Source organism: Panthera leo, chromosome E2, assembly GCF_018350215.1.
Source record: "Panthera leo isolate Ple1 chromosome E2, P.leo_Ple1_pat1.1, whole genome shotgun sequence".
Classification (NCBI taxonomy): domain Eukaryota; kingdom Metazoa; phylum Chordata; class Mammalia; order Carnivora; family Felidae; genus Panthera; species Panthera leo.
In genome coordinates this window covers 15,980,411-16,000,427 of record NC_056693.1, presented here as the reverse complement: position 1 = coordinate 16,000,427, position 20,017 = coordinate 15,980,411, and the positions used below count along the sequence as shown (strand labels likewise).

The following is a 20,017-nucleotide window of genomic DNA, read 5'->3' as shown; positions in this document are numbered from 1 at the left end:
TTTGATCTTTAGTAGTGATTGATAATTTACATTAGCCATCTTGTTATACTTTTTAGTGTTAATATGGATTGCTTTGTTATTCTTCAGAACAGTCATAGGTAGTAGGTAATATTCTTTTTTTAAAAAATTTTTATATATATATTTTTAAGTTTATTTATTTTTGAGAGAGAGAAACAGAGCATGTGCAGGAGGAGGGACAGAGAGAGAGACACACACACAGAATCTGAAGCCGGCTTCAGGCCCCGAGCTGTCAGCATAGTTGGGACTCGAATGCCGGACTCGAACTGTGAGATCATGACCTGAGCCAAAGTCAGACACTTAACTGATTGAGCCACCAAGGCACCCCTGTAGTAGGTAATCTTCTTAACTTTTCTTTGCTGATTTTGTAATCAACAGAGGCACTGAGGTATTATTAACTCTGACAGTTTAAGCTCATTTTCAATTCCTAAAATCTGACAACAGAGCTTGTGTTCTTAATTTCAACAGGATATCAGCTACATTACGCAAACCTTTTAAAACCTGCCTTCTTCACTGACTTAATATTGTTTTCCATCATTTCATCTGGATTATTAATGAAGCCACAGTATGTCACCATATTGCAGACCATATATGTTTAACCTGTTGCCTTCTATGAGATAGTTCTGTTTTTAATTTTTGGTTATCAAAAATTATTCTTTGATGCACCATGCCTTACATACTGCTATAGTTATTTCCTTAAAAAATTTCCTAGAAATGGAATTTTGTGGTAAAATCAGACTTTTATTAAGTGCCTACTATATGCTAGACCTAGAAATTGTAGGATTTGGGGTAATCATTGGAAAGACATAGTTGCTTCCTTTAAAATGCTTATTATCTAAAATGAGGTAAAATCTGAATAGAAATAATTGTAAGGCAGTGTGTGGTGAAGACCACTAGCTAGATTTAGATGACCTGCCTTGTGAATTCACAGGAAGACACACCAGTCGGGATATAAACAAAATATACAGATTCTATGAAATATCTATGGTAATAAGTGGATTTTGTGCTATGACTTTTATATTCACCATTTTCCTTCTAATTTTGTTAGATGCACAGTAAAACTAATAGGATATCACAAAGCAGCAGCTGTCTGGGGGATATGATGGCTTAGCTGACAGGTTTATAAACCAAATAAACCCTTCTGTCAAGAAGACCTGAAATAAAGCTGTATTGATATCATCAATTCATACAAGAGATTACACAGAGACGGGTTCCTATATCTTCTAGACAGAACTCCCTCATGCCTGAGAAGAAATGATAACATGAGTTTAGATAGATCCAAAGGAAGCAGACAAAAGATAAGCTGTTCAGTAAAACAGTCTAAATTTAGATAACAAATGATTTTTTTTTTATTTTCTTTTTGGATATCTTCCTGTTAACAAGTAAAGGAAAAATACACATATCTTTCAAGTTAACCTGTGGTCATTGTTACAGTAATTATGAAGTAAGCTTTAAAAAAAAAAATCAAGGGGTGTCTGGGTGGCTCAGTTGGTTAAGCGTTCAACTTCAGATCATGATCTCCTGGTTTGTGAGTTCAAGCCTTGTGTCAGGCTCTGTGCTGACAGCTCAGAGCCTGGAGTCTGCTTTGGCTTCTGTGTCTCCCTCTCTCTCTGCCCCTCCTCCCTGCTAATGTTCTATCTCAAAAATAAACATTAAACATTTTTTAACTAAAAAATAAAAACAAGATCAAAATAAAAAGATAAACACTGTTAAAATGTTTTATAACCTTCCAGATTTTTTAATCTACTGATTTTAATTTGTCTATCACTTTTTCTCTACACTGATTGATGTATTCATATATTTAAAAAAATAATTATATTGGCCAATCTAATTATTCTGTTTAAAAAAATTTTTTTTAATGTTTATTTATTATTTTGAGAGAGTGTGCGTGGGGGTGGGGCAGAAAGAGAGGGAGACAGAATCCGAAGCAGGCTCCAGGCCCCAAGCTGTCAGCACAGAGCCCTGCGCGGGGCTTGAACTCACAGACTGTGAGATCTCACAGACTGTGAGATCATGACCTGAGCTGAAGTCAGACGCTCACCTGACTGAGCCACCCAGGCACCCCAATCTAATTATTTTGGACAGTATATCTGGAATATTTTCTCATATCCTTAAATATTTTACCCAACTTCACATTTGATGTCTACTTGGTATTGTAATACAGTGATGGTTTGTCATTTATTTAACTGGTAAGATTTTCTAGACTTAGAGTACAGAACACTGACTTTCCATCTCCAGTGTCTTAACCAACTTTACCCACTTCCTAAAGAGGTTCTCATTAAGATGATATAGGGCTTAGAAGATGAGAATAGAAGGAAGAGGATCTGCTCAGAGCAAGACTGCACTGCCCACTCTTAGGTCCGCATCTGCCTCGCCAGAGTGATGCAGTGGCCAAAGAACTGCTGATATGTGCACATCTGACTTTAATGCACATGTGCTTCTGTTCTTGACTTTGTTCATCAGAGACCCCTGGGATTTGGGGAAGGAAATGACCTTATCTGTAATCCCAATCTACCCAAATTGTGTGTGTTGGAAAGTAGATTTGGAACTTGGAGTGGGAGATCCTGACATTAGTTTATGTCCTGTTGGGAACACTAAAGCAAAACTGGTTTTAAGATCTTTCTCTTCTCCCAGCTCTGGCTTTCTGGATCTGTGCTATTCTGTTAGAGGAACCCTGAAGACTGATCCACTCTTGTAGGCCTAAAACCATGGCCCATGTAAGTTGATGTTTCCTCCCTTAACCTTTTTTAGGTCATGTGAATATTTTCATTACATTTTCTAGAGTTTACTACCAAGAAAAGGCCTCTCCAATAACCTTTTACCCATCTTTTGTTCCGGTGAAATGTGATGCTAAATTACCCAGCATCCTTTCCATGCGACCTGTTCTAAACTAACCAGTGTTCATGTTATTACTGCAGAGTTATTCAACATGTCTTAAGTGTTCATTCTTTTATCAAGGGCAGTAATGGAATAGTAAAGGAGATATGCCCTTTGAGGTATAGATTTGTGTTATGTGAGGTTGCACAATAGTGTGGTCAAATGGAAATAATGGTTGTATTTGACCATCCATGAGAAAACTTTGAAATTTTCCAGATTTGGGATTTCCAGGTAGATAAGATAGAAATTTGGTATCAAAGGACTTAAATCTCAGTATAGAGTAAAATCTCATAATTTGTTTGAATTGGTATATGATTGTGATTTGCAAATTTGGTCATAGACCTTGGCAGGAAATCTCTAGAGATAAATATGAAGACTCTTCTGTTGTTGGATGAGACATACTAAATTTAGGTGACATCTGCATAATTCATCATCCTTCTTAAGTATTCTTTTTTTTCTTTTTTTTTTTTTTACCCCTCCCCCTCCCTTAAGTATTCTTAACTCAATGTATTAGTTATCTATTAGCTATGTAACAAATTACCTCAACACTTAGCAGCTCAAAGCAGTAAACATTTATCTCACAGTTTCAGTGGTTCAGAAACCTGGACATGGCTTTGCTGGACTCTCCTGTCTGGATCTCTTACAAGGCTATCAAGGTGTTGGTCAGGGCTGAAGTCATCTTAAGGCTAACATTGGTGTATCTGTTCCCAAGCTCACTCAAGTGGGTTTTGACAGGATCCAGTTGCTCATGGGCTGTTGCCGGGAGGCCACACTTAGTTGAGCAAGTGAGACATCCAAAGAGGGCAAGCAATATGGAATCTATCAGAAATAACATTTTGTCACTTTAGTCATATTCTGTTTATTAAAAGCAAGTCACTCAGCTCAGCCCACACACGTGAAGGAGAGTACACAAGGGCATAAATACTAGATGATGATCACTGGTAACCTAAATGGAAGCTGCCTACCATACTCAGCTAAGCTAGCTGTTCAGTGACAGGTGGTAGATGGCAATGAGGAAACTATATGTCATAAGTAGTAGGTGAACATAGAATCACAGAATTGGGGAAGACCTTACAAATGTAATACATCCTACCTGTATAAATGATTAAATCCAGTATGTCCCTGAATTATGTCATGTGCCAGAAAGTACATGGGTTTGTCAAAACAGAGAATATTTGTGGTAAGATCTGAAATAATGAAAATTTAATACTTGAGGGAATTCTTAATTTTATACAAAGTCTGTTTTCTAAAATTGAGACTTCATACTACATTTTGAAAAATATTTGATTAAATTTTCTCTAAAAAGCAAAAATTTTCTTCAACTCATGTTTACTGAGAATTTATGTGACAGATAAACATTATGCTTGTATTCACTATTTGATTTAATAGTCAATGATTATTATTTTTATCTATCCTCAAATGATTCAGATATTTAAGAATATGCCAGGAAATTTGGTCTATTCCAGCAGGCTTCTTCAAAAATATGTATATATTCTGCTTCAGTCCCCTCCTGTATTATATATTTTTAACCTACATATTTGCTATGTTGCTTTCTTTCTGCAATATAGTACTTCTCCTTCCATCTTCAAAATATTCCTCTAATTTCCCCACTAATACATGGGTTTGCCGTTTCAGAGATCTGTGACATTCAGGGATGTGGCCATACACTTCTCTCAGCAGGAGTGGGAATATCTTGACTCTGTTCAGAAGAACTTGTACCGGGATGTGATGATGGAGAACTATGATAACTTGGTCTCATTGGGTATGTTCATCAGCCTCTAGTAATTTAAGATAATTTAGAAATAGGCATTTTTTCCCACTATGACTTTCAGGGTTGCTTTTAGGAAACTAGATACATTTCTTTGTTGTTATTATTATTATTATTTTTTTTTTTTTTGCAAAGAAATAAATGATTTGAGTTTTGTCAGGTTGGAAATTGTAGCTCCATTAAACATTGTTGGGGAGGAAGAATTTTCCTTTATGCTTCAAGATTCTTCTAGCTAGTCTAAGAATTAAATTTATGTGAGACAGATTAACAGGAGAAAAAAACCAGAGTTTAATTATGTGTACACAGTCTCAAAAATGAAACTGAGACTTGAAGAAATGATGAAAGTAGTCAGTTTTTACACTTTTTAGAGAAAGAGACGACAAACCTGTGAAGAATTGACAGGACAAAGAAAACTTATGTTCAGAGTTTCAATTAGTAAGGAATTCTAAACTGAATTTGGGCTGGGGTAGTAAATTAGTAAAAAGTATTTGGTTGTCGGGGCACCTGGGTAACTCAGTGGGTTAAGCTTCTGACTTCAGCTCAGGTCATGATCTCACAGTTCATAAGTTCAAGCCCCATGTCAGGCTCTGTGCTGTACAGAGCCTGCTTCAGATATTCTCTCCCTCTGTCTCTCTCTCTCTGCCCCTCTGCTGCTCATACCCTCTTTCTCTCAAAAATAAATAAACATTAAAAAAAAAAAAAAAGGTAACAAGGGTTGTTAATAGCCTTCTCAGGTCTGAATTCCCTATATCTGTTATAAGGATGTCTTTTTATCTTCTGATACAGAGAGGGTACCTTCCATTAGGAGATTTATTTCTTGCTTTCTGGAGACTAAGTATGGATCATAGTGTTATTTTTGCATTTAACTTTTTTTTTTTTTGGTAGACTCCATACCCAGTGTGGGACTTGAATTCATCCCTGAGATTAAGAGTCACATGCTCTAACTGAGCCAGCTAGGCGCCCCTACATTTACCCTTTTTAAAATTTTATTATTTTATTTTTGAGACTGAGAGCATGCATGCAAGCAGGAGAGGGGGCAGAGGGAGAAAGCGGGGGGGGGGGGGGGGGTTGGAGGGAGGGAGAGAGAGAAACTTGAACAGGCTCCATGTTCAACCCAGAGCCTGACACATCTGCATCTCATGACCCTGGGATCATGATCTGAGCCGAAATCAAGAGTCATATGTTCAACTAGCTGCAGGAGCCTTGCATTTAGCTTTTAAAATAATCATCATGCCAAAGTAGCATGTTTCGGGATGGTCTGCCCTTGGCCCCTACAGCATCTTCATCTTCTCTGTCCAGTGATACTCATACCTCCTCTGCAGTGACCTCTTTTTCTTTATGAACAGGATCTTGTTTAGAATTCTCTGGCATTTATTATTATAACCATTGTTAAATGATTCAGTTTTCCTATTTATTTATGCTCAGAATGTCTATAGAGATTACATTTTATTACCCACTTGCAGGGAAATCAGCTTGACACAGGGTCCTGAATTACTCTCATTGCCCTAAAAGGGCCTCTACAATTTTTTTGTAAGTTTATTTTATTTATTTTGAGAGAGAGAGAGAGAGAGAGAGAGAAAGTGCGAGTTGGGGAGGGGCGGAGAGAGAGAGAATCCCAAGCAGGCTCTGCACTGTCATCCCAGAACCCAACTAGGGCTTGAACCCACAAACCATGAGATCATGACTTGAGCCAAAGTCAGATGCTTAGAGTCATCCATGCACCCCAAGAGCTCTACAATCAAAATAGTGGTGCATTAGATAAATGGAATTCATTGAAAACTGAGGCATACACACTCTATTTCATAAGAAATTCTTTCTGTTTTGTGGTTGAAAGTTGTAATCTGTGAACATTACATTTAAAATGGAAAGAATATCCTACGGAGAGCCCTTCTTTGTACTCTTTGAAAGACAGCAATATCAGTAAAATATTAATAGCTAACATTGTTCTTAGTATGTAATTGGCAACACTCTGAGCATTTTACATATATGTATCAACTTGTTTGATCCTCCTGACAGCCCTATTCCCATTTTACAAGTGAGGATACTAAGGCACTGGGTTTAAGTGACTTTCCCAAGGTCAGACATAGGTGGAAGGTAGCAAAGACAGGAACTGAACTAAAGCTCCAGATTCTGTATTTTAAACTATGGTATTATGCATTCTCTCAAGAAAAAGAGGATTTGTGAGTATATGTTAAAAAAAAAAAAACAAAACTTATTATACCTGATTTCTTGTTCTTTAGTTCTTTTACCCTCTCTTCTCAAAAATGTTATTCAACATCATTTTGACCTTTAGTTTATTATTATAATTTTTTAAGCATCTCTTTTTTTTAAATACTATTTTTGAGAGAGAGAGAGAGAGCATATGTGGGGAGGGACAGTAGGAGAGGGAGACACAGAAACCAAAGCAGGCTCCAGGCTCCAAGCTGTCAGCACAGAGCCTGATGTGGGGCTGGAACCCACAAACCATGAGATCATGACTTGAGCCGAAGTTGGATTGACTTCGCCAATCACTGAGCCACCCAGGCACCCCGATTACTATAATTTTATAGTATTTTTACTATAATGTACTATAATATAATTTTATAATTACTATAATTTTAACTAAGCAATGTTTTGTTCTATATCATGTGCATTTTTTTTCTTTGTAAGCAGAACATTCCATTTCTAAGCCAGATGTGATCACATTATTGGAGCAAAGAAAAGAGCCCTGGATGGTTGTGAGGGAGGACACAAAAAGATGGTGTACAGGTAAGTGTGAGCAAGGAATATATCTGTGTAGGTAAAAGCTAAGTGGTTAAGGAGAGACCTTGGAAAACTCCATGTTGGAGAACATACTTGTGATCTAGGGAGGAAATCTATGCTCTGCATGAGCTAGCTACCCAATGAATTTCATCTTTACCCCCTTAACCACTCCCTTTGTTACTCTTGTCATATTTCCCTCCCAATTCAGTAATGGGCACTGTCCTTCTTCCTCATGCACCATTTTGTCTATATTTTGGACTCAGCTGCTCTCCAGATCCTCTTGTGCACTTGGACTTATATATATGGCTTCACTGCCTAAAGATAAATGCATTCCTATATCTGGCTAATGAAATGCAATTTATAGTGTATTAGGGAAGACATAAAATAAACATATAAACAAATAAGTAGGTACATAACATCACATAGTGAAATACAGTGTCAGGGAAACTAAGGACAAGACAAATTAAGGTAAGATGGTCAGGAATGCTTTTCTGAGGAGGTAGGATGTGGAAGGTAAGGCCCAGGCCATTTGAGTATAAGAGGAAGAGCATTCCAAGAAGAGTAGACAAATGCAAAGGCCTGAAAGAGAATATGACTGTTGTTTGTTCACGAGCAGCAGGTAGATCAGAGCAGAGTTATTGAATAGTGACTAACAAAACAAAGTCAGTATGCTATGGGGGATCAAATCATGTTGTGTTGTGATTCATTAAGAAAAATTATAGTTGTTTTTAAGATTATTTCTAAAGATATGATTTGATTAAACTTTTTGTTATCTTTAATGTTCAAAAATCAAACCTTATAATTATGAGACTTAAAACAGAAATCTAGATAAAATAAACATTAAATGATTTTCCACTTTCTCTCATTTACTTGTTATTTATTTCTTAATTTTTATTTATTTTTATTTTTTTAATATATTAAAAAAAATTTTTTTAACATTTGTTTTTGAGAGAGAGAGAGAGCACAAGCAGGGGAGGGGCAGAGAGAGAAGGAGACACAGAATCTGAAGCAGCTCTAGGCTCTGACTCAGCACAGAGCTTGATGTGGGGCTTGAATGTGAGATCATGACCTGAGCTGAAGTCAGCACCTTAACCAGCTAAGCCACCCAGGCTCTCCTTTCTTAATTTTTATTTTAAAAAGTTTTATCCTAATATTAATCTGGGAGTTTTTTTTCTTTATAGGTTCTGAAATCATTCTGAAATCATTTTTTCTTTATCTCTGCTGTATTCCTGAGCTCTATCATTTCATTTCTCAGTTTTTCTAATTCCGATTTATGTTTTTTTAATTTCATATAACATTTTTTTAAAATCAGAATACTTAATATTGTTAAAATGGCAGGGTGCCTGGGTGGCTCAGTCGGTTAAGCATCCGACTTCAGCTCAGGTCATGATCTTACGGCTCGTGAGTTCAAGCCCCGGGTCGGCCTCTGTGCTGACAGTTCAGAGCCTGGAACCTGCTTTAGTTTCTGTCTCCATCTCTCTCTGCCCCTCTCCTGCTTGCACTCTGTCTCTCCCTTAAAAATAAACATTAAAATTTTAAAAATATATTGTTAAGATGGCATTACTACCCCAAATCCTATCAGCTTATTTGTAGAAACTGACATCCTGATCATAACATTCATGTGAATATGCAAGGGATTTAGAATAGTCAGAAAATCTTGAAAATTGAGAAAGTGGAATTCATATTTTCTAATTTCAAAACTTATTACACACCAAAACTTACGGGATGCATTGAAAGCAGTACTAAAAAGGAAATTTATAGCTTGCATTAGAAAGAAAATTCTTGGGGCGCCTGGGTGGCTCAGTTAGTTAGGTGTCTGACTCTGGATTTCAGTTCAGATCATGGCTCATGGGATCGAGCCCTATGTCGGGTCGATGCTGACAGCTGCTTGGGATTCTTTCTCTTCCTCTCTCTCTGCCCCTTCCCCCCCAAATAAGTAAGTAAACTTTAAAACAAACAAAAAAATTAGAAAATTCTCAAATTAAAAACCTAACTTCATACCTCAAGGAACTAGGTAAAAAAGAACGAACTAAACCCAAAGATAGCAAAAGAAAGAAAATAATAAAGAGTAGAGCAGAGGTAAACAGAGAATAGGAAAAAAATCAATGAAACCAAGAGTTGGTTCTTCAAAATAATCAACCATAGTGAGAAAATGTTAGCTAGATTGACTAAGGAGGGGACTCAACTAAAATCAGAAATGAAAGAAGGGACTATGAACAATTGTATGCCCACAAACTGGGTAACCTAATGAAATCCTGAAGACATACAGTCTACCAATACAGAATCATGAAGAAATAGAAATCTAAACAGACTTATACAGAGATTGAATTAGTAATCAAAAATAAACAGACATGTGAAAAGATGGTCAGTATCACTCATAATCAGGGAAATACAAATAAAACAACAACAATGAGATATCATCTCACACCTATCAGAGTGGCTAAAATTAACACAGGAAACAAGTGTTAGGATGTAGAGAAAGGGAAACCCTCTTACACTGTGGGAATGCAAACTGGCCCAGCCACTGTGGAAGATAGTATAGAGGTTCCTCAAAAGGTTAAAAATAGAACTATCCTAGATCCTGCAATTGAACTACTACATATTTACCCAAAGGATACAATGCTAAGTCAAAGGGATACATGCACTCCAACGTTTATAGCAGCATTATCAACAATAGCCAAATTATGGAAAGAACCCAAATGTCCATTGACTGATGAATGAATAAAGAAGATGTGGTGTACACACACACACACACACACACACACACACACACACACACACACACACACACGAGTATTAGCCATAAAAAAGAATGAGGGGCACCTAGGTGGCTCAATCAATTAAGTGTCTGACTTTGGCTCAGGTCAGGTCATGATCTCATGGTTCATGAGTTTGAGCTCCGCATCAGGCTTGCTGCTGCCAGCCTGTCAGTATGGAGCCCGCTTCAGACCTTCTGTTCCCCTCTCTCTGCCCCTCCCCTGCTTGTGCTCTTTCAAAAATAAATAAACATTAAAAAAAAATCTTGCCATTTGCAATGACATGGATGGAGCTGGAGAGTATTATGCCAAGCAAAATAAGTCAGAGAAAGACAAATACTGTATGATTTCACTCATATGTGGAATTTAAGAAACAAAACAAACATGGGGTGGGGTGGGAGGAAGAAAGGAAAATCAAGAAACAGAATCTTAACTATAGAAAACAAAGTGATGATTACCAGAGGGGATGTGGGGCAGGAATGAGTTAGAAAGGTGATGGGTACTAAGGAGGGCACTTGTGATGAGCACCAGGTGTTGTGTACATATGTTGAATAATTAAATTCTACATTTAAGAATGGTATACTGTATGGTAAATAACTTAAAAACTTGGAAAGAAAAAAATAACAAAAAATAACCCTGTTAAAGAATTAACACCACTTCCCCTCAAACTCTTCCAAAAATTTGAAGAGGAAGAAGAAACATTCCCAAATTTTCTCTATGAGGGTAGCATTACCCTAATATCAAAGCCAGACAAATCCAGTGCAAGAAGAGAAACCCATAGATCAATGTTGCTGATGCATATTAAGTGAGGCAAAAGTTCTCAACAAAAATACTAGCAAACTGAATGCAACAGCATATGAAAATGGAGTTTTTTTCTGGAATGCAAGGATGATGCCATATATAAAAATCAAGCATGCAATACACCACATTAACAGAATGAAGAGGGAAAAACACAGGGTTATCTCAATTGATATAGAAAAAGAATTTAACAGAATATAATATTTTTCATGACAAACACTTGAGAAACCAGGAATAGAAGGAAACTACCTCACCAAAATAAAGGCCATCTGTGTTAGTCCACAGCTAACATCATACCCAGTGGTGACAGACTGAAAACCACAGGGTTTGCTGCATCCTATAAGGTTCAGTATATTTTCATTTCCATTTATCTTCAGATACTTTCTAATTTCCCGTGTAATTTCTTTTCTATTGCTAATTTAAGTGTGTGCTATTTCCACATGTTTGTGTATTTTCTACTTTTCCTTCTGTTATTTGTAATTTTGTTCCTTTGTGATCAGAAAAGACACTCTCATTTCAATCTTTTAAATTTTGTTGATAGTTGATTTGGGTCTAATGTGTATCTTGAAGAATGTACCACATGTACTTGAAAAGAATGTGTATTCTGCCGTTGTGTACAGAATATACACGTATGTTAGGTTCAGTTTGTTTAGAGTGTTGTTCAAGCCCTCTGTTTCCTTGTTGATTGGCCTGGTTCTTCTATCTATTATTGTAAGTAGGATATTGCTACTGTATTTTAGCAAATTAGCAAAGCAATAAAACTTAGACTATATATTCTGTCCTGTTTATGGGCAGTAGTTTAATTCTCTGAGGCTTTGCTTACACTGGTTTGTGTCCTTCTCATGCATGTGTGATTCAGGTTTAGGCTAAGCTTTTTCAGAATGTTTTCTTCTCTCACTTTCCAGTTTGGTAGTGTTCCTTATCATGATTCTTTATTTTTTTAAATATTAGTTTGTTATTTTGAGAGAGTGTGAGAGTTGGGGAGGGCTAGTGAGAGGGAGACACAGAATCCTAAGCAGGCTTTAGGCTCTAAGCTGTCAGCACAGGTCCCAATGTGGGGCTCGAATCCATGGACAGCAGACCAAGAGATCATGACCTGAGCCAAAGTTGGAACCTTAACTGACTGAGCCATCCAGGTGCCCCTGCCATGATTATTGTAGCAACAAATACGTCAGGGCTTTTACAGCCCATTTTTTGCCCCAGTGTGACTGGGCCCCTCCCTTGTGGCAAGGTTGTGATATAGAAAATAGCAAGAGGGGTACCTGGGTGGCCCAGTTGGTTGGGCGGCCAACTTCGGCTCAGGTCATGATCTCATGATCCGTGAGTTTGAGCCCTGCGTCAGGCTCTGTGCTGACAACTCAGAGCCTGGAGCCTGCTTTGGATTCTGTGTACCCCCAATGCCCTCTCTCTGCCCCTCCCCCACTCGTGCTCTGTCTCGCTTTCTCAAAAATAAATAAATGTTGAAAAATAAAAAGAAAATAGCAAGAAACTCACCCTAATGTAGTTTACTTTTTAAGGTTTTCACTCCTCTCTACAGGTCTTTTTTTTTTTAATTTTTTATTTAAAAAAATTTTTTTAATGTTTATTTCTTATTGAGAGAGAGTGCGAGCAGGGGAGGGACAGAGAGAGAGAGGGAGACACAGAATCTGAAGCAGGCTCCAGGCTCTGAGCTGTCAGCACAGAGCCTGACGCGGGGCTCAAACCCACAAACCATGAGATCATGACCTGAGCCGAAGTCGGACACTCAACCGACTGAGCCACCCAGGCACCCCTTTAATTTAATTTTTTTTAAGTAGGCTCCACACACAACGGGGGCTTGGACTCACAACTCTGAGATCAAGAGTAGCATGCTGTATTTACTGAGCCACCCAGGTACCCCACTACAGTTGTCTTCTTTTGTTTACTCAAATTTACTGACTTCATGTGTTTGATTTTGTTATTTTGTCAAGCATTTTTAGTTGATATCAGTCAGAGAGGGAAATGACTGTAAGGGATTTACATCACTGTGATGGCACTAGAACTTCTTCAATTAAGGAGTTATTTAACAGTGAAATTATATTTCATTTATTTTCTCTTGTGTCATTGCGGACTCGTTGCTTTTTATATTGTTTATATTTATCACAATCATTTTTATGCTACTATTTTCACAGTGTTGGCCAGTCATACTTCTGTAAGTCTTTGACATTTTCATTTCTTTTTTGCCTAAGATTTCTAGGTTCACCTTTTTTGACCTGTTCTAAATTGTTTTCTTTATCTAACCATGCTAGATCCATATAATGGACATTATTTTTAGAAATGATAATTTAGAAGTTAAAGAATACTCATTACAACTATTTTTTTTTTTGACAACTTTTTCTGTTCTATTGTAATTGGTCTGTTTAAGCCTTCTAGGTGATTTTTTGGTGAATTTTGATGAATTTTTCTAGAAAATTATCCATTCCATTATTTCAGAAGTATTAGTGATGTATTCAAAGTATTCAAAATTTCAGTAAAATTCATTTTAGTTTTGCATTTCCCCCTTAATCATTTCTTCTTATTTTTTGTTTTTACTTCTTTTTGATTGGTTTGGCTAATGTTTACTTCTTGATTTTTAAAGCACCAGCTTTTTATTTGTTACTACTACACTTTTCTAACTCATTACGTTGTGCTCTTAATTTGTTTTTTCTTTCTTTTAGTTTGCTTGTTTTCTAAGTTTTGGAATTGGTTCCTTGACTCATTTATTTCTTCCATTTTAATAGCAACAATTACTTAAATCTTTGAATTCTCTGAGTGCTCAAATTGAATGCCTAAAATTCTGGTATGTACTTATTTTCTCTATTGTACCCTTTCTGTTTTTTTATTTCCATACTTTCCCAGTTTTATTCTGGAGAGGGTACTTCCGTTTCCACATCAAATGTGTTTTGGTTTTCTGGTATTGTTATAATTCCTGTTGTTACTTGGTTTTGGAGAGAAAGTGTTTGTATTATCTCAGAATTTGGTACATACTATACTTACAAGAATCTACTCCTGAAGCCAAGAGTACACTGTATGTTAGCTGACTTAACAATAATTAAAAAAAAAAAAAAAAAAAAGATGGCATTTCTTGTCCCCAAGTCTCTTCCCACTCATTCAGCACATAGAAATTTTTTCAAGATATCCTTTCATATTTTTTGTTATTCTGCAGGCTATGTCTGTTCAAATATGTTTTTCACATAGTTCCTGTAACTCTTTTTCCAGATTTCTTTGCTCTATAGTTGAGTTTCACTTCTTTTCTTCAAAATACCCAACCGTTCAAAATCCATAAGACTTTTAGCAGGGTGTATACTTCATCCCTGTCTGAAAATTCATTGACAGACTTGTAGAAAGGGACCTGAGAAAAGATATGAAGGAATAAAACAGTTGGAAAATTTGTAGAATGGGTACCTAATAAGAAAAAGCTCAGTGAAAATAAGCAAACAAGAACTTTTATTATTTTATTTAAAATGAGAACAAAGAAATGCACACATGGCTGTGCATTAGAGGAAATGACCACAATATTTGTATTTTATTATTTTTTCTTAATTTTTTTTTATGTTTTTATTTTATTTTTGAGAGAGAGAGACACGGAGCAGGGGAGGGGCAGAGAGAGACGGAGACAGAGTTTGAAGCAGGCTCCAGGCTCTGAGCTATCAGTGCAGAGCCCAACATGGGGCTTGAACTCACAGACTGCAAGATCATGACTTGAACTGCAGTCGGCCGCCCAACCGACTGAGCCACCCAGGCACCCCAATATTTGTATTTTAAAGGGAAAATATAATTGGAGAAAGATCAGGTATAAATAGTTGCCATGTTTTACACACACACACACACACACACACACACACACACGCGCGGAAACTGATACTGGAGAGAATACATTAAATTATTGTAGTAACGTAATAAATGAGTTATGGAGACATTGTCAGTAGTAATGCAAACTGTATAGCTGATTTTGGAGAATACTCTCTAGAGTATTCATCTTTCATAGGTAATGTTTTTAATTTTTAAAGAAATTTACTATAAAATATTTATGTCCAGGAAAACAAAATGTTTTTCTCATTTCTTTTAGACTTGGAGTCAAAATATGAAATAATCAGCTGTGAAAAAGTACACGTGTATAAAAAACATTCACCTCTTACTCTACGTCAGAAAATTCATACTAGAGAGAAACCCTATGAATGTGACAAATGTGGGAAGGCCTTTAGTCGACATACAGACCTTATAGTACATCAGAGAATTCATACTGGTGAGAAACCCTATGAATGTGAGCAGTGTGGAAAGTCCTTTAATCGTGCATCCAACCTTCTGCAACATCAGAGAATTCATACTGGTGAAAAACCTTATAAATGTGAGCAATGTGGAATGATGTTTAGTCGTAGGATGGACCTGAGAGTTCATCAGAGAATTCACACTGGTGAGAAACCCTATGAATGTGAACAATGTGGGAAAGCCTTTAGTCGTGCCTCACATCTTACTCAACATGGGAGAGTTCATACTGGTGAGAAAGCCTATGTTTGTAATGAATGTGGGAAGGCCTTTAGTCAGGGTGGAAGACTTAGAATACATCAGAGAATTCATACTGGTGAGAAACCCTATGAATGTAAGGAATGTGGGAAGGCCTTTAATCAAGCCTCTCATCTTGTGCAACATGACAGAATTCATACTGGTGAAAAACCCTATGAGTGCCATGAGTGTGGGATGACCTTTAGTCGTGGTATAGATCTAAGAGTACATCATAGAATTCATACTGGTGAGAAACCATATGAATGTAAGGAATGTGGGAAGGCCTTTAGACGTGCCTCAAATCTTGTTCAGCATGAGAGAATTCATACTGGGGAGAAGCCCTATGAATGTAAGGAATGTGGGATGACATTTAGTCGTGGTTATCAGCTCATTCCACATCAGAGAGTGCATATTGGTATAAAACCCTATGAATGTAATGAATGTGGGAAGGCCTTTAGTCATGCTTCAGCACTTATTCAACATGAGAGAATTCATACTGGTGAGAAACCCTATAAATGTAAAGAATGTGGGAAAGCCTTTCTTCATGGTGGAAGCCTAAGAATGCATCATAGAATTCATACTGGTGAGAAACCCTATGAATGTAAAGAATGTGGGAAGGCTTTTAGTCGCACCTCAAACCTTGTTAGGCATGAGAGAATTCATACAGGTGAGAAACCATATGAATGTAAGGAATGCTGGAAGGCCTTTAGTCATATTGAAAGCCTCAGAGTACATCATAGAATTCATACTGGTGAGAAGCCCCATGAATGTAAAGAGTGTGGGAAGGCTTTTAGTAGTGGCCATCAACTAATTGTACATCATAGATTTCATACTGGTGAGAAACCCTATGAATGTAAGGAATGTGGGAAGGCTTTTAGTGTGTATGGGCGACTTACTAGACACCAGAGTATTCACAGTGGTGAGAAACCTTTTGAATGTAACACATGTGAGAAGTCCTTTAGGCTTAGGTCAAGTCTTAAAGTACATCAGAGAATTCATACTGGAGAGAAGGCTTATGAATATAAGGACTGTGGAAAGGCATATATATGCAGTAGAGAATGTATAGTACATAAGTGATTTATAATACTGAGAAACAGTGTGAATGAAAGGAATATGGGAATACTTTTAGGTATGGTTCAGTTTTTATAAGGCAAGCAATTTATACTGGTGAGAACTCCTTAAAATGTAAATAATGTTTGGAATTTTTGTTATGACTCAAATGTTCAGATTAATAAATTTATAATGTATTTTTATATAACAGGGAAGACTTTACTAGCATTTCTCTATTTACAGATTATCAGAATATTCATCTTGGAGGAAAATTCAGAGAATGTGGATATTCCCTTGTTTTTTATGCTTTATTTATAAAAGCTCTCCAGCCCTCATCAATTATTGTTAAATTTGAGGAAACGCATACCACAGAAAACCCCTGTTGATCTAACAAAAACCATAGTGATTGTCATTTGATGCTTTACAGCCTGTATGACATTGGGCAAGATATTATCCCTGTGGGAGTCATTTATAAGTGGTGATAACAGTACTTGCATTATAGTGCTGTTTTTGAAATGTAGAAAACTTGGAAAGCTATCTTAAACATAGTCTCTATTCAGTAAGTATTAGATACTATTTTTAATATTATTTGTATTACTATTAGTGAATTATTAAGAGACCAAGTCAATATGGGTGTAATGAACTTAGAAGATCTTTATTCCTAAGTAATTACTTGTGCCTTTTTGAGTTTTAAGTATTTTTTTCTGCACAGTCTAGTAGAATATGAAAATCATGAGGATTTAACATGTGAGTTTTATTGGAAGACTGACATTGATTTGTTTACATACCACTATGGATGCTTTCATACTCTGGCACAGCTGAATACCTGCAGCAGAGGCCATATGGCCGACAAAGCCTAAAATATTTACTGTCTGGTTCCTCACAAAAATTTTTGCCTGTACCTGTTTTAGAATAACATCCCCACCAATTTTTCATTACTTTGGATTTTCGAAGAGTATGAGAAAGTTGTCTTACTGAATGGTCCCATGTTCTGGGTTTTTAAAATTATTTCTTTGTGGGTCATTTATCCTGTTCTTCTATCTCTAATCGTTCTAGTGAATTAAAAGTTAAATGAAGAGGTTTAATTGAGTCAATGTTGTGAATGTTAAGAAACATATAATGTTGAGTTTCCCTACTTTTAATGATGCTGGATGTTAACACCTGGTTATAGTAATGACTGCTAGATCTCTCCATTGTAGAAATCCATTTTATAGTTACTCATCTGCATGGTAATATTTTATCACCTCCTTTTGCAAATTGATAATCCTCATGTATAAGTTCTGAATTAAACAGAATTGAAATTAGGGTCTATTCAGAAAGGAATGATAATGAAATGCTTATATGCCAGAACTTGGGGATGTTATCAGTTTTATTGTACTCATTGGAAATTTAATAAATTGCTCACGGCTTTATCCCCAGATCATACATACCCATTGTTTGCCACTTAGTAGGTATTGACAAAATTGATAAAATAATTAGATAACAATTAATTAAAAATTTGTAGAATAAAAATTTTACAAAGCTAGAAATAAAATGACTTAAATCTAAGCCAGTATAAGAAAGCAATTAATAAAACTAAAATCATTAGAGCCTATTATTAATCAGATAGTACTCTAACAGCTTTGGGTTTTTTCTGTGAAAAACAATACATCTAGAAGTAGAGTTTAGTGATTTAGAAATGGAACAGGAATCTTGAAAAAATGTTTTTTAACTTTAAAATTTTTCTGTTAGAAGTATGTTAACATCAGATAGGCTGTGATAAATCTGGTCAAGATAAAAATAAGAATGATTACATTATAGTATCATTAATAAGAAAGGCGATACAATCACAAACACAGAGAATTTTAAATTAAAAGAAAATGCTGGGTGGCTCAGTTGCTTAAGCCTCTGACTCTTGATTTTGGCTCAGATAATTGTCTCATAGTTTGTGAGTTCAAGCCCACATTGAGCTCCATGCTGACAGTGTGGTGCCTGCTTGGGATTCTCTCTCTCTCCCTCTCTGCCCCTCCCTTGCTTGTGCTCTCTCTCAGAATGAATGAATGAGTAAATAAATAAATTTAAAAAATCAACAGTAAATTTCAGGAGCTGAACTGATACATTATTAGTAACTCAAGTCCATACTTCACTCAGATTTCCTTGGTTCTTACCACATGTTCTTTAAAAAAAAAATGCTTCAGGGGCGCCTGGGTGGCTCAGTCAGTTAAGTGTCCGACTTCAGCTCAGGTCATGATCTCACACTCTGTGAGTTCAAGCCCTGCATCGGGCTCTGTGCTGACAGCTCAGAGCCTGGAGCCTGCTTCAGATTCTGTGTCTCCCTCTCTCTCTCTGCCCCTCCCCTGCTCATGCTCTATCTCTGAAAATAAATAAAAACATTAAAAAAAAATTTTTTAATGCTTCAGTTTTTTCCAGCATATTTAGAAATCTAAGAGAATGTATTGTGTTCCTAGGAAAAATGTAATTTATCAAAATCAAGATGATAGTGGATACTTTAAAAAAAATTTTTTTAATGTTTATTTTTGAGAGAGACCAAGCGTGAGCGGGGGAAGGGCAGAGAGAGACTGAGACACAGAATCAGAAGCAGGCTCCAGGCTCTGAGCTATCAGTACAGAGATGGACACAGGGCCCAAACTCATGAGCCATGAGATCACCACCTGAGCCGAAGTCGGACAATTAACCCACTCAGCCACCCAGGTGCCCCTGGACACTTTTAATTTTAATTTTTTTAAAGAAAAAGAAAATAACATCTTTCTTTTAAAATCACTGTGGGGGTGCCTGGGTGACTCAGTCGGGTTATTGAATATAGAGATATACACATCTAAAAAATTATGCCCCCAGGCACACCATTAGTGCTTTTTAAAAAGCACTATGCAGATGGGGAATTCATAGTGCTTTTTAAAAAGTTTTTGTGCTTAAATAATAAAATACTGAATACTGAATCTCTACCTTTGAACAATGAAAAGCTTATATCAACCAAACATGATTAGAGATCTGTGGTAAAGAACATTTTAAAATATTACCAGGGCGGGGTGCCTGGTTGGCTCAGTCGGTTAAGCATCCGACTTCGACTCAGGTCATAATCACAGTCCGTGAGTTTCAACCCCGCATCAGGCTCTGTACTGACAGCTCGGAGCCTGGAGCCTGCTTCACATTCTGTGTCTCCCTCTCTCTGACCCTCCCCTGTTCGCTCTTTCTCTGTCTCAAAAATAAATAAACCTTAAAAAAAATTACAGTATTACCAGGGAATCCCCATTCCTAATATTTAACATCTCTAGGCAGATCCAAGGGGAGTGACTCTAAGGTTGGAATTATCCGTCATTATTTCATGTTATTAGTGACGACTGGATTGCAGACAGCTCACTTTATGACCCATAGTTATCTTCGTTTTTCTGAATATACAGCTCTATTTTTCTACAAACTGAAATATATTTTAGCCCAATCTTTATATAAACATACCTCAATAAATTTAAATCTTGTCTTTTGACCATGATACTGTTGTTGACAATTTTTC

The 20,017-nt window shown here is 36.6% G+C and overlaps 1 protein-coding gene across 7 annotated transcripts in view; it reads left to right on the top strand.

The window, feature by feature from the left end:
- The window catches only part of LOC122208711 (zinc finger protein 585A), a 109,202-nt gene extending 92,469 nt beyond the window's left edge, over positions 1-16,733 (top strand). For 4 of the 7 annotated variants that reach the window (XM_042920053.1, XM_042920054.1, XM_042920056.1 and 1 more), the window contains 4 exons: positions 2,653-2,735; positions 4,531-4,657; positions 7,313-7,411; positions 15,026-16,733. In XM_042920053.1, the coding sequence (XP_042775987.1) occupies positions 2,727-2,735; positions 4,531-4,657; positions 7,313-7,411; positions 15,026-16,536 (1,746 nt within the window). In that variant the 5' untranslated portion in view covers positions 2,653-2,726 and the 3' untranslated portion in view covers positions 16,537-16,733. Of the gene's footprint in view, positions 1-229; positions 355-2,652; positions 2,736-4,530; positions 4,658-7,312; positions 7,412-15,025 lie in introns of those variants that run through there. The other 3 variants (XM_042920058.1, XM_042920059.1, XM_042920060.1) reach the window with 3 other exon arrangements.
- Positions 16,734-20,017: the final 3,284 nt, after the last annotated feature.